Source organism: Nelumbo lutea, chromosome 1 (assembly GCF_056320005.1).
Source record: "Nelumbo lutea isolate HS-2025 chromosome 1, American lotus-T2T, whole genome shotgun sequence".
Taxonomy (NCBI): domain Eukaryota; kingdom Viridiplantae; phylum Streptophyta; class Magnoliopsida; order Proteales; family Nelumbonaceae; genus Nelumbo; species Nelumbo lutea.
Window position 1 is genome coordinate 19,495,129 of NC_142684.1, and position 15,038 is coordinate 19,510,166.

At 36.2% G+C, this 15,038-nt stretch overlaps 1 protein-coding gene across 1 annotated transcript; it reads right to left on the reverse strand.

The window, feature by feature from the left end:
* Positions 1-1,167: 1,167 nt before the first annotated feature.
* On the reverse strand, positions 1,168-11,309 carry LOC148873838 (sodium/calcium exchanger NCL-like). The gene is made up of 8 exons (XM_088945205.1): positions 10,630-11,309; positions 7,850-8,071; positions 6,308-6,489; positions 4,799-4,944; positions 4,170-4,437; positions 3,814-3,935; positions 3,228-3,729; positions 1,168-1,579 (listed from the first exon to the last, which is right to left on the reverse strand). Exons 1-8 carry the CDS (start codon positions 11,003-11,005, stop codon positions 1,331-1,333), a joined length of 2,067 nt encoding a protein of 688 aa, XP_088801331.1. The 5' UTR covers positions 11,006-11,309; the 3' UTR covers positions 1,168-1,330.
* Positions 11,310-15,038: the final 3,729 nt, after the last annotated feature.

Below are 15,038 nucleotides of genomic sequence, written 5' to 3' on the forward strand. Positions count from 1 at the left end.
TTTAAATAAAATAAAAAAAACAAAAACAAAATTATTAACATTATAAAAAATTACAATCAATGGGGATCCCCGTGGGGATAACCTTGTCCCCGTTAGCGGGGATGGGGATTTTCGTGTTAACGGGGATGGGGAGAGGCTCCCCGTCCCCGCCCCGCCCCATTGCCATTCCTACTTTTGGTTTAAAAAGGTCATTTAGTTAAACACCCCCTATGGGGAGACCCTCCATTGGGAATGGTAAGGTGATGGTCATTAAGAATGGGAATGGTTTTGTACAAAAATAAAAACAAATAAAATAAAAAGTCTAGCATCACCTTTTTTAGTAGGTGTTTGGCATCAATGTTGTTTCTTCAAAAAGCGGCACCACATCAATGTCACATCTGAAATCCATTTTTCCAGAAAATGCCTGATATTTGCTTAGCCTCTTTTACAAAAAACATTTTCTCAAACCATGCCTAGAAAATCGGGAAAGGTGTGGTATGAAAAATGCTCTTTTTGGTGTTTTCTCATTTTTTTTTCTACTGTTGCTAGCAACAATATGCCAATATGACATTGAAAAATGCTTATGCGGCAGCAACAACAGTGGTACCAAATAGGAAACTTGAAAAAAAAAACATTTTTTGAGAGAACAGCTACCCATGCAGCACAATTTTCTGAGAAAATGCTTCTCAGGAAACAATATAATTCCAAAAAACGCCATAGAAATAATTCTCCCAATATTATTTTATTCCAAAATAAAACAAAAGTAATAAAAAACCAAAAAATAATGAAACTAAAGGAAGACAGATTTAGGGTTGCATTTTAATTGATGCAATTTCAGTGAAAGTAAGGCCTTTAAAGGATGATAAATTCAGCTTTGCAAATGCATGGGATATCTCCGAATGCAAATTTCATCAACAACAACATCATTATCATCTAAGCCTTGTCTAGTTATATGGGGTCGGCTACTTAAATCTTATTTTGCCATTTCATTCTGTTCCCATTGTTAGACTATGGGCGTCCGATAGATCCAAATTTAGTATATTAATAATTATATTTGAATCGACTCTTTATCCATCAAATATGGATCGGATTTGATATTAATACCATTAATAAATTAAACTAATTAAAAACGATCAAAATACAATGGAATAAAACGAACTGAAGATGATTTTGATATTGAGAGATTAGTTTGATCCAGTGGAAAAAAGCAATCAAATAAACCAATTTCACTTACAAAAAACTTTCCAGATCATACTCTATACATTGTGAATAATGCAACTGAAATAAATTTTGTATCTGCCATGCAAAAATGACTTTTTTTTTTCTCTTTTTTCTAGTAAAACTGGAAATACTATGACCACCCCAAAGCATAGTTGAAAACGTAAACCAACACCAAAGAGAATGGGTACATAAGATATGCCATAAAGCATGTCCATAGCGGGAAGGTTGAGCGGAAACTAGCAAAGAGACCCATCACAGTGCAAACCACAAGAACAACTAGTGCTTCTGTTGAGAAATCCCATGTTAAGCCACGGAAAAAGATGAGGCATAGAAGAACAGATAACCCAAGGATATTATTCATGAAAACTCCACCATAAATCTGCAAAATTAACTCAACATTTTAGAACCTCAGCCACTTATTCAGATTAGGTGTTTGAAATTTATTCTTTAAGAGACAGTTTAACATTTGAACCACTAAATCAAACAGTAAGGCTCAGTTTGGAAGGAGTACAAATATTAATATGTAGAGTGCAAAACATTGTATTTTATATTATTTTGTATGTATTTGCACTATACATATTTGTATTTGTACTCCTTGGTATTGATGCATTTTCATTATATATACATTTATTAATGCATATTTTTTAGGCTAGGGGGGGGGGGGGAATTGGGCCATGTTTGGGTTTGGGTTGACCTAACTTAACTCCAAAAAGGTTAGATCGTTTAATTATTTTCTACAAAAATGCAATTTTTTCCCTGAAAACTGACGCGAATAGGGATTGCAATGGGTGAGGTGCAGCAGGGCTCTGGTCATTTCAACCCATCCAGGCTGAACTTGACCACCTATACAGAGAGAAAAAGAATATGAATTCCTTGAGGCTGTGTTTGGTTTGTCTACTTTTCTTTCAAACCAAACACAGCCTAAATGTATGGATATATAGACTAAAAACAGAGATGAGACCATTGCTTGGTGTGATGATAAAATCTCTGGCTGAGAACATGGAGACTGGGGTCTGGCCACTTTATGCAAAAAAATGCCAAAGGTTAGGTTGTATCCAGTCCGCCTCTCCCAAGACCCCAGATGGATAAACTAACATTTGATAATGTCCCTTTTATATAACATAAAACAGAGAATCAGAGGCAGTCATTTGTCCTGGATTAAAAGTGATACTAAGGCTAAGTTTGGAAGGAGTACAAATACAAATGTGTACACTCGGTTTGGAAAGAGTACAAATACAAATATGTATAGCACAAAACCTTGTATTTTGTATTATTTTGTATGTATTTATACTGTACATATTTGAATTTGTACTGCTTCCAAACTGAGTCTAATGCATTTTGTCTCCTCCATTCTCAACTTGAAATTGATTATATTTGTATTGCCTTCATTTTTTCATCAAAAAGAACAAAGAAAATGATACTAATGCAATTAGAAGAATGTATACAAGTGTCTTAAATATAAAAAGGGATATATAGTTACCTAAGACATAGCCAAGTATATGCATCCTGAATTAGAATGCGACTCTAATGCAATTAAAGGCCATTGCCCAATTGCAGATATCTGCGGTCTTGGGAGGGGTAGACTGGAACTGGATAGGTCCTAACCTTTGGCATTTTTTGCTCAAAGTATCTGCTCTCAGACTTGAACCTTCATTTCTGGCACTTACAACCCGATCTGGGTGACCCAATTGATTCAAGCCCTTTTTCCCCTTTACTAATAAACATGTAGTATAGAGGTGGTTGATTTATTTGGTGCCTTGGAGTATTTGAAAAAAATCACCAAGCACTTTCAATGACATCTATTTCTGGATGTTTTGTTATAATGTTCAACAGAAATGAAATGAGTTAGATTTTCTCATAAATTAGTTTAGGTGTTGGTCACCAACAATCAGTGTACAGTGCATGATTTTCAGTTTAATTGGAAATATTTGTGTGTTTTAATAGTCTTATGAAAATATGATTTTATTGATTCATGATCTACACATCTGTGTGTGTGTGTGTGAAGAGAGAGAGAGAGAGAGAGAGACCTCAGAAAATGTCCAAGAAGTAGTAGTCGACTTCTTTCTACTTGCAGAGATAATTCTTGATGCTGCTTCTCTAGAGTTAGTTGCCAGAGGAACCATAACAAAAGATACAAAGAAAGAAGGTATATTTGCACTGCTGGAGAAATTTTGGACACTCTCTATAAGAGGTTCTGCGAGTAAAGATAATATGGTGATTCCCAGCAGTAACAAGAGCACAGCTTTTATGTGAATCCATGGATGATCTACAGTTCCTAGGTCCAGTCTATCCTTAGAAGCAAAACCTTGCTTATGAAGTCTATGCTCACTAAGCCATCTTTCAATTCCTCCAATAAACTCCTCCTCACTAATATTGTGATCATGGTTTGTGTCAAGTTCTTCAAATAATTCTTTTACTAGACCATCCTTGTCTACCTGTATCTTCCCAAACTTGACACCAAAGATTAATTCTTTCAATTCACTATGTGTAATATAGTTATCTCCATCTTGATCAAATTTCTTAAACAACCTGTAATTTAATGAATGATCAAACAATCAGTTGATACACTACCAGCAAAAGCTTGGAAAATAATGAATAAAAAGTAAAACTAACCCTTTTATAATAGGAAGATTAGGTGCCCCATCACTTTTGAGGAGTCTTTCAGCTGCAATGCTATTAAGGTGTGCTAAAATCATTGCTGTCAGTTTTCTCTTCCGAATCAAAGGTTTAAAAACCTATATAAATATTTAAATTGATTAATATATATAGAATTAAAAGATAAAATAATTGAATGAAATAGTGAGAATTTTACAAACTCTATTTGATAAGTTTCTATTGACATTCTGAAGCTCTGGTTATTGATCTATATTACTAATAAAGCATAAACATTTTAACTGGGTTAGAGTAGAGATGAGATGAAATAGTATTGCACTTTACATCTGGGGAAGCTATTCCATGGGATTAGTTACCTTGTATAAGTCCTCTGAAGATTTTAGCTGATGTGGAGCTTGGTTCCCAATTATATCCTTAGCCTCAGAAAGCCATTTCACAAGTCCATTGACAAATTCATCCATGGTAATCTTATGATCATCATCTGTATCAAACCCATTAATGACTTCTGCAATTGCATCATCCTTGTCTACATTTATCCTTCCAAATTTGATTTCTTTGATCATTTCCCTTAACTCAGGATATGATATATAACTATCTGCATCTAGATCAATTTTCTCAAATAGCCTGTAATTGAAAACACAAAACATTGGTCAACTAAAATACTTTCGAACCTTTAACTGTGGTGGTTTATGAGAAATGCCAAGGGTATACAAGTTTCATTTTCTTTTTTTTTTCCCTTGTACTGCTTACAATAATCCATTATATGCCGTACATTCAGATGTTTATAGGCTCATTGCATTCCTTATTTTAACTGCAAAAAGGAGATAAGTCCTTAAAATAAGGAATGCCAAATGCAGCCTTAGTAGTCTAAATGGATCTCACCAGCTCAATGCTCTGTATGCAGTGTATGATGCATTTGTATTAAGTAGTGCATTTAGGGCAGAAACTGTTCTTAATATTTCTCATAGTTTCTATTGAATCTAACCTTTTTATTGCACTTGTATTTGGTGTTCCATCATCTGCAAGGAGCTTCTCTAATGCTTGATTTTCGACATGTTTTAAAATTTGTAGTCTCATATGCTCATGCTTCACATAGTTTAGGCTTCTCTCTTGAATCCAAGGTCGAAATAACTGCATAAATGTTTAAGAGAATTCTATTAGAAAATAACATGGCATTTTATAGTTAAGTATCAGAAACCAATATCTTGAAATTAAATATGTTAAATGGGAATAGTAGAAGGTAAATTTATATTAAATGCTAGAATGTATGTGTTTTTCTGATTTTCTTAGTATATGTTTGGTATCGATGCTGCAGGTGTTGCTGATGTGTGTGTTCTCAGCACCGTTCTCAGCATCGATGCTGCCCGGTAGGACGTTTCCTGAAGCAACAACTTTTTATGTTTGGTACCAATCCTCCAGGAAACGTTTTCAGCACTGGTACCCATTATCCAGTGCCACATCACTGCCACCTCACATCCCTGTTGGCAGCAACAAGCTGCAGCTCCAGGAAACACCAAATTCGGCATGCTCCAAGCCATGCCTTCTCGATTTCCAAGGCATGGCTTTAAGCACCGTTTTTTTATGGAAAAACGGTTCCAAACAAATGCCCGTTTCCTGGAGCACCATTTTTCAGACATGGTGCTGATGTGACAACGACGCCAAACAGACGGTAAGTGGTTTTGGATAGAGAGAATAAAAGAAAACTTGAAGTAGGTTGGTATAGAAATCTAGGAAATCAAGCTCCCTCTAAAGTTAGCATTTTCTAAAAGCTTCTCAATGGTGCTATTCAAGTAGATATGGTGGAACTAATTAAATTTAAATTCATGGCTTTCCTTTAGCTAGTATTGAGTTTTGGTAACCTCAAATTATGAAAACACTTGATAATCTACCTTTTCATAATAAGCTAGTTAGATCTATTTTTGAGTATTAAGCTAGTTTGTCAAATGTTTCTTCAACTCTTAATTCTTACTTTCCCGTCTCTATTTGAAGATTATTTACTTTTTATAATCCAAAATTTACTCCAGGTGGAGGAGCAATTACCTTGAAATTTTATTAATCATTTTCAAAAGGGAATAAAAAATGACTGCAGGGGAGGACATTTACTTGCTGATTGCCTACATGTTCATTTTCAATCAATAAATAAAGAATATCCAATTGAGGATACATTTTATTTTGTGAAAATTGGATTAGTGGGGATATGTTTATATAAATTGCTAAAAGCTTAGCTATTTTCATTTTTTTAGGGATAGGAGATTGGACTTTTACAACTACACTAGCTGGTTTCACTTCGTCTTATTATTAATAAGAGTTTAAGGTGGCCACTTAAAATTAAGAATATTCAGGGAATATAAGAAATTAATGATTAAATATTAGATTTTTTTGTTCAAATAATAAATAAATCAATATAAACTTTCTTTGAATGATAAATGTTACAAATGACAGAAAGAGATAAAATGAAATAGTAGAGTTGACAATTGAGCAATAAATAGATTACCTGGTAGATGAAGTAAAAGAGCAAGAATGCAAAACACATGATAAGAGAAAACAATATTATAACTCTCTCCCAAGAAAACACTCTGAAGATCCTTGGCAGTTGCACTACAATGAATGGAATCCCAGATAGAACCATGATCCTTGCAGTGTAGCTAGTTTTTATATCAGTTGTTATGCCTGAACCTGCAAAATGAAAAATTTTGTTTTCCGTTATATTAACAGGATCAGAATCCCTGCTTGCACTAGGGTTGGGAGGTGTTATGGTTTGGGGGATGGAATACCCTGTTGTGGAATTGGGATTTTCTGTCAATAAAACGCGTTTTAACACTCTACCAACTTGATCTGACACCACACATCTCACTATAAAATTGGGACCTACCATAAAAGTGGGATCTACCACGCATGAGATGTGTGGCATATTCTGTTGGCATGTGATACAGATTCCCCATTGTGTAGCCCATGGAGGCAAAAGAAAAGAAAAAGGTTTGTTGCAAAAAGGCCATAAATAGTAGTTAAAACAGAGTATTAAGTGGATAAATTCTAATCATAATTATAATCATTTAGGAGAGAGGCCAAACACAACTTTCATCCATAATTAATTACTACTTAGACTTTCCATGTTCAAGACACGATGGCACATGGAGTCCTTCCTTATCTTATGTTACATGTTGAAAATTTATAGACTAAATCATAAATATTCACTACAAAATGAAGTTATAAAAAAGGCTAGAGCCTTAAAAGACGATGAGGTGGTAGAATTCCTTAAAAAGTGATAGCATTGAATACCTTATTTAATGTACCATTTTCCAAATTGTCTATTTGTTTGCAGTGCAATTTCATTTGTAATAGTAAAAACAAATGAAAGTGCAAATAAGAATAATGCAAATTCAGATTCACTTTTGCTTTGGGTTTCACTTTATTTTGCTTCAAGTTTTATTTTATTTCATCTGCAATAAAGCTGAAATGAAAATAAATCAGAATTTGCACCGGTCCAAATGAAATTGCAGTGCAAACAAGTCAGGCCTAAAGGACAAAAATTTCGAGAATCAATAATGATAATTACTAAATTGAACAGGAAAGACCTGTAGAAATCAGGCCTTGTGTTAGTTTTGTATGAGATAAAATAGACAAAAGAAGGAAAAATTGTTCAGGAGACTTAAGAGATAGACATGCTTTTTATATCCCCTGTTTGTTTTTGTTTACCGGTTTTTCCTAAAGAGACACGACTGTAAATAAGACATTATTTTCCATTTAAGCAACGGAAAAATTAATGGCATAAAATGCGTTAATCTTCATATTCCACTATCCACATCTGCTTGCTTTGGAAGCGAAAGAGAGGAATGTAGCAAGTAGCAGATTAGTCATTAAGGGCCCGTTTGGTTTATGGGAATAGGGGCCTAGAATTGGAATCCGAATGATTCATTTCAACTCTAACTGTTTGGTTGAATGGAATCAAAATTTGGTTCCCAACATTCCTGCTAAAATGGCATTCTCCATTTGAGGGAAGATCAAAGTGAAAATAGTGAAAAGAAAGAAAACAAACCAGTTAAGCATCTTAATTGTCTTTTGCACTGCAAGTGTTTTGAAGCCGAACTCTGCAAATCTTCAGTGGCTGAACACTCTGGCTCCGAGAATTTGTGCTTGCCAACAATAACGCAAGTTCCCCATACAATTGTTAGATGCAATACGGTTGACCCCACAAGCAGGCCAACTCCTGTCAAGACATTCTTCTGAGCTATCTCTTTGCTATTAGAAAGTCCAGACACTGGAAATACACATCAAAAGAGATACATCAAATACAGTATTACATGTTCGAAATGCTTAATTCGATGAAGAATATTGGGCTTCGTTGTAACTCTGGCCTACCAAGCTCGGTTCATTCAGATATAAGGATGCAGCATTATGGCCTATTGGGCCTAAAAAGAAAAGCCCAGGCTCACCCTGGTCAACAAAATGACCTTAAATTTAGGATTGGTCCCATCCCATAGGCCTAAATGTGAAGCGCAAGGCAGATCAATGGTGGTCGAGACTCGAGACTCAGAAACCTATTGTACGAAATTCAATGAGTCCATTATGATTACTAGTAGAAAAAAGAATAAAACACTTTTTGGGGAGCAAGAATTAGCTGAACGCCTACCTGTATTTTATTACAGGCGTCGAACATTACCATTGGTTCCACAGCTGAGCAACAAATCGGGCCATGCCGCCCCGGCCCGATATTACCATTGGTTCCACAGCTGAGCAGTTGATCTTGGATCAGATATAGCCGAGATTAACTCAAAGTGATGGTTATTCAGTAAGATGTGAAACCAAGGTTTAAATAACCCATATTACTGAGTTTGCTGTTGGGTTACAGGCAAATTCGTTCCCAAGATACAATAGTGTCTTAGACGAGAATTTGCAACCAGTAAAGTTGAAGAGTCTCCAAAGAAACCTTCTGTGAGATTGTAGTAGACCGGATTGAGAGAGAGAGAGTAGTGAATTTCAAAATTGTGTGTTTTGGAGTCTGATTCATGTTCCTTAAATAATTTGTGAAGAGGTATGAGGAAAAAGTAGGTGCTAGTTTAGAGAATGCACCTTGAACAGTCACAATTTCAACCATTGTGATTGTTTAAAAAGTTATTAACAGTTGGTGACTGTTAACTTTGAATTATACCTCTTGATCACACCCGATCGGATCGTGACTATTGATCTCATCAACGGTGATCAACGGTGATCAACGCACTAAAACCAGAGCCACCCATCGCGAGCCACGCGGGTGCAAGCAAAGTGTGCCTTTAAAGCACTTCATTGTGCCACATACATGCGCGTACACGCGTGCGCACGCGTTGCGCAGTATTAAATCCCCATACTCTCATCTACTAATTCTAAAGAGTATAAATTAGCTCCTATTAAAATACTGAAAACAAACATTATAATTATCCAATGTGGGACAAGTTCAAAACTGAGTTTTTTTTTTTTGTAAGAGAAAAACTGATTTTCAACCAAATGTACAAGTATAATTTCTCACGTAATTGACCAATCAAACCCATTGGCCCAAATATAGCCGAGATATAGCCGAGATTAACTAAAAGTAATGGTTATTCAGTAAGCTGTGAAACCAAGGTTTAAATAGCCGATACATATTGTGTCGATTGCTTATCGATAACTCTTCAGGAATTATATCGGATCAGCCACCGAATTATAGGATAGTCGGGCCGGGCCTTAAATCAATTCCTCTGAATCGATTTCAAAAAAAATAAATAAATAGAACTTAAAAGAATGTACCCATCTTTGAATATTCACCTAAGCTAGCTCAGGCCTCAGCTGCTTTGAAGCGTTCTGCATAAGTAATTCAAAGAGCCGAAACAGACAGCTCTTCGAAGTTCAAAATTTCAAATGACGACTGACAACTGACATGAGTGACAACCAATTTGGGTTCTCCCGATTTTTTCACATGCAGCTCATGGGTTGTCTGTGTGGGGTCTACCTCTGAAAGCCGGGAGCTGCTACGCTTCAGCCCTCCCAAAAGGGCGCATAATAATATTTGAATAATCAGAATAACTAACACCATTATATTTTATCTCTAAACAACAGTCGCAAGAGTAGGATTAGTATCCCTCTTCAAGAAATTGTCCATTTTCCTTCACTTTATGTGCATCCAAACAGAGCTTTAAAGGAAAGTCTAAATGCCTTACTTACTGCAGACTAACAAGTTTAAGAATATGGAGCTACCGAGCTAGTACACAAAACTACTGCCTAAAATTTTCGTTTGTTCTCTCCGAAGTCGAACCAATCTCACCTCTCAAATCAATTCAGGGTCTGTTTGGTTCGTAATAAGAATTAAAATTAGAATTGGAATTGAAATCCTTGGAAATTAGAATCAGAATGATTAATTCCCATAATCTGTTTGGTTCATACAAGGATGGGAATAGAAATTAAAATCAGCAGGAATGAAATTTCATTCCAAAAGAGGGGCAGGAAATGGTCAATTCCTCAAATGGGGGAATGCCATTCTAACAAGAATGGAAATGAGATTCTGATTCTGCTTAACCAAACAATTGAAATTAGAATAGTCCATTATAATTCCGATTTTAGAATCCTATTCCTAAAAACCAAACGGACTCTCAATTCAATTCAGCCTTAATCCGGACTATAAGGGTCGATTACACTCTACACCTGTCTCGTCCCACCATTTTACTCTTTCAAGGGCCAGGTTCTTGAGTCAAATTATAAGTTTTAAAATGATTTTTAAGAAACGAGCATTTGAAAGTTGAAACCCATTTGTGACCAGTCATCCATTTTTGTGTTTTTTACAGAAAAGAAGGCGAATTAGGAGCTTACCAAGAAGAATCATGGACTCCGGCAGTGTGCCAAGAATGTGAAAAAAAGAGGCACCATAGACTCCCTCGCCAAGGATCTCGAAGAGGAGCTTGCTCCCAGATGACAGATACTTTTCTCCAATAAATAACATGTATTCATAAACCACAACCAGGAACAGATGCCCCGCAAGGTTTTCTGTGCAGGGCAAGAAGCCATACATATGTTCGCAGGCTTCCGACGACGACGGTTCCTGGCTTTTCAGTAGTAGCATGGGGGACTCATCATCCATCCCATCCGAAACCAATTGGGAAGAACTCCTGTATCTAAGGAATCGGCCATTAATGTTGACGACCACCTGCAACAGAAGAACAAAAACTAAAATCTGGGTCTTCCCCATCTCAATTTCTTTCAGCTACAAGCTAACTACAAAGAAAGGATGAAGCTGCTGCAGCAAATCAGGAACCAGCTTGCAGAGAAGTTAGTGCATCTGCAGAAAGGTTTAGTTCAGCCCCTGTCAGTCTGTGAAATTAATATAAGCTTGAAGCCTTGAACGGTTAATGCTTTTAAAGAGTTTGGAACGTAAAAGGTCAAGGTCTCTGTGAACGAGTTTTGGTCTGCGATACTCAATTACAATTAACAAATATTATAACAATAGTTTAAAGAATAAAGAATGAAGACAATTCCAAGCTCTTGTAATCGTCGATCAACGACCATGTCACTTTGTCATTATCTATTCAATTTCGTACGTGGAAATTTCTATGTTTGCACGCTTAAGGCTTCAAACCTTACAAGCCTCACCGATTCCTGCATGTTTACACGCAAAGATTTCTTCAGACAACGTCCATGAAAAATGTTAGGTCTGGGCTACTTGAAACTTAGGTTGAGGCCTGGATTAAGGTAGATTACTGGATTTGGATTTGGTTGCGGAATTATTTATTGGAATTTTCTCTAGTTCGCAAACATCCCAATTCCGTACTTGGGGTTCCTTATGCGGCATGGCGTGGAATTTGGAAAAATAGGGTTCAGATCTGCTAGTAATCATAGTACTCGCACATCTGGAACATCTCCCGGCGATGTTGGTAGTAGATTCCTGTTGGGAAAAATGAGGTGAATTGGGAAATTACACCCCTGGGGGAGACGGGAGAGGGGAGGGTTAATGCCATTGTTTTCAATCCATCCTAGCGGGTTAAACTGTTCAAACCGTCACTCGATCATCATTTCAGGTATGGTTCTAGTAAAATGCAGGAATAGGTAAAAGACTATTTAACCTGGGTGGTTGATTATTAATCTGTTTGATCTGGTGTCTGAGTCACGGATTGCATACTAAATGTATATACAAATTTTTTGAGGTATTGAAGTCTTGATGTTTAATTGGGGTGAATATTTTTTTCAACATCTTTACATTTTAATTCTAAGGAGATCACATTGTGCATTGGGAACATCTCCCGTACTTGTCACATGAGATGTTCTCAATACATAGTTGTGATGTGTTCTAGGCACTTTGTTCCGCTATTTTTATGAAGAGCCATTTTTGGCCCCAAATTAGAATTTTTAATGTTTTTACAAATATAAAATTAAATATTAAATTAAAAAATATAAATTAATATAAGCTAGTACATATGTTACATGTAAAATATAATTATATATTATTTATTGATAAAATATGGCTATATATAATACTAATATGGCATGATCTGACCTATGACCCATAGGCAAAAACAGTGAGGTTGGCTTCCATCAAGGCAAACCTTTTGCAACCTTGCAAATATGCCCACTGTTCTCACAGCCTTTTGGAACCTTGCATTGGGAATATCTTCCTGTGAAATAAAGCATATAAGTACGGAGATATTCTCAATGCAAGGAAGTAAATGCCACTCAAACGGGCTTTGCCCCGACTGAATCCGGTTTGAAAAACAGTTTAGCCATTAGGTCAGTTTTTAAAACATTGAGTTCAGGCTGGAGTAGGAAGAACTGACCCACCACAAAGCCCTATTTTTTTTTCTATAGTATCCACACCACAGTGCCCCATATCTTGAGTTTGGCTTTGATTAGGGAAAAACTCGTTCGAGCAGTTTTACAGCCTTGCATTGAGAATTTCTTTGTACTTATATGCTTTATTTGATGAAGAAATATTCACAATACAAGGTTGCAAAAGGTGATTGGAATGGTGTCGGCACCCGCTTGCCCTATGGAAGCCAATCTCCCATATCTAGTCTAGAGTTAATAATTTTATGTATTTTGTGTGAAAAATAATTACTTATACCAATAAATCGTTTTCTTTAAGGAATGGTCTTTGTCATTGGCTTAAGTAATGTTCTTTTTCAATAATTTTCACCTTATTTCTTCAACACTGAGGGAGGGATGATATGGTCTATATGGATGATCATACATGTATTTCTCTTGACGGGCCACGTGTTCAATTTGCCAATCCACGTCAGAAATCATACATGTATTTCTTATATATTTAATTTTTGGGTATTTTCCTATTCAAAGTTTCCACTCTTATTTTAAGAATGGCCCACAGAAAGGGCTTATCTAAATTATTATACTCATAGGTCATGGTTAGAAAATTTAGGGTCAGTTTAGTTTTCAGTTGGAATTGGAATTATATTATAAATCGGATTGATCTATTCTTATAGTTTATTTGATTCAATAATTGGAATTAAAATTAAAATTAGAATAAATTAGAATGATATTTCATTCAAAAAATTAAAAAGAAAGGAATAGTCATTTCCTCATACCATTCCAGCAAGAAAGGAAATAAGATGCTGATCTGTCCAACCAAACGGTTAGTGGGAATCAGAATAGACCTTTATTCCTGCAAACCAAACAGGCACTTATTTCAAAACTAAACCCACCAAAAACACCAACCTCACACCATGTATCAATCGCACATGAGAAACATCTTTCATACTTACATGTTACTATTCATGGGAAATGTTCTCAGTACACCCACGGTGGGATGTGGCTGTGAAGTGCACTCTGTGAGAAACACATCGCAAATCCTATACGCCACGGTTCACGTCGTAAAGATGATGGTACTGGAATCCACCACGTCATTAGTCCATCGTGAGGATCACACACAACTGAATTGCCAGTGCGGTGGTGCCCACATAAACTTTAGAGGTGTTGTAGCGTGACTGACTTCATTATTACGATTGAAACTGCAGACGACTTTGGGATTTGGACTCGTTCCCGCATACTATAACGGTGGATTGCTCAGGAATGGTGGAATGGTGGGCGCTCAAAAGAGGCGCAGTAACCGTACCATAATCTAAGGAGATTTCAGATACGCTCTCCATCATTATAGCGCGCCCCACACGCACATCCAACCGTTTATTAAGAATATTTTCCGTACTTATCAAGGGAGATGCTCTCAATGTACGACCGGATGTGTTTGCAGGTCGCGCTAGGTAGGAAGACGACCATTTCTATTTGACAACCGGTTCTATTTGACTTGAACCCAGATAATCGGATAATCGGACAACCCTATCGGGCTTGGAAAAGCAAAAACCGATATGGCAACCCATCAGGCCATCACACAGCCACGGCGAGTAAATTTAACGCGAACAAATGTTTCTGTACAAATAAACGGGGTTATTGGGTATTTTGCCCTTACGTGATCCCAGGGGTCTACAATTACAATGGACGCAACCCGTGACACTAGCATTGCTACAATGATTTTAAAAGGCTAAAAATTATAATATAAATAAATAAATGGGTGATGATCAATTCAAGGTCTATTACTTTTAACATTTGAATGGTTCAGAATTATGACCATTTAGAGTTGTAATGTACAAGCAAAAATCTTGAACCACAAATTCAGTATTCCAAACCTATTAACCAAATTAACAATTCTCCACTTACTTTAATATATATTACCACGTTTTATTTATGAATTATCTTACTTTATTATTATTATTATTATTATTATTATTATTATTATTATTATTATTATTATTATTATTATTATTATTATTAAGCAATCTTCTCACATATTTCCATCAAACAAGAAGCAATTCATTAAAAGAAAAATTAAAAAAAGCATTCTCTGGTAAAATTTATATGAAGAATGATGTGTGTAATCACATATAATATAAATATAAATTGCATATATGATAAGCAATGCTAATTAAAGATGGTCTCGTATCGGCCTTTCAGAGCTTTACCTACGGCCTGGACTAAGCTTGGATTGGGCTGCACCGCTACAGTTGTTCTTGGGCTAGCCCTAAACCCAGCCAATCCCGCTCAAAATGCACGGCCTTTTCCATGAAGACTCTGGGCTAATATCTCCATCATTGATTTTGATTCCAAAATCAGCTGATTTAGTCTCATAGCCATGTCCACCTCTACCTTGAAAGCTTTTAGTTCAGACCCAATGATCTTTGTTGGATGCCTGGATGGTGGTGTACCCATTGTTGCACCCTCCT

Coding starts and splice junctions, on each gene's coding strand:
- LOC148873838 (XM_088945205.1), bottom strand. CDS start 11,005: ATGGGGAAGACCCAGATTTTAGTTTTTGTTCTTCTGTTGCAGGTGGTC. Junction 3,936..4,169: donor CTTCAGAGGACTTATACAAG/GTAACTAATCCC, acceptor ATATTTATATAG/GTTTTTAAACCTTTGATTCG. Junction 3,730..3,813: donor AATCTTCCTATTATAAAAGG/GTTAGTTTTACT, acceptor ATTAAATTACAG/GTTGTTTAAGAAATTTGATC.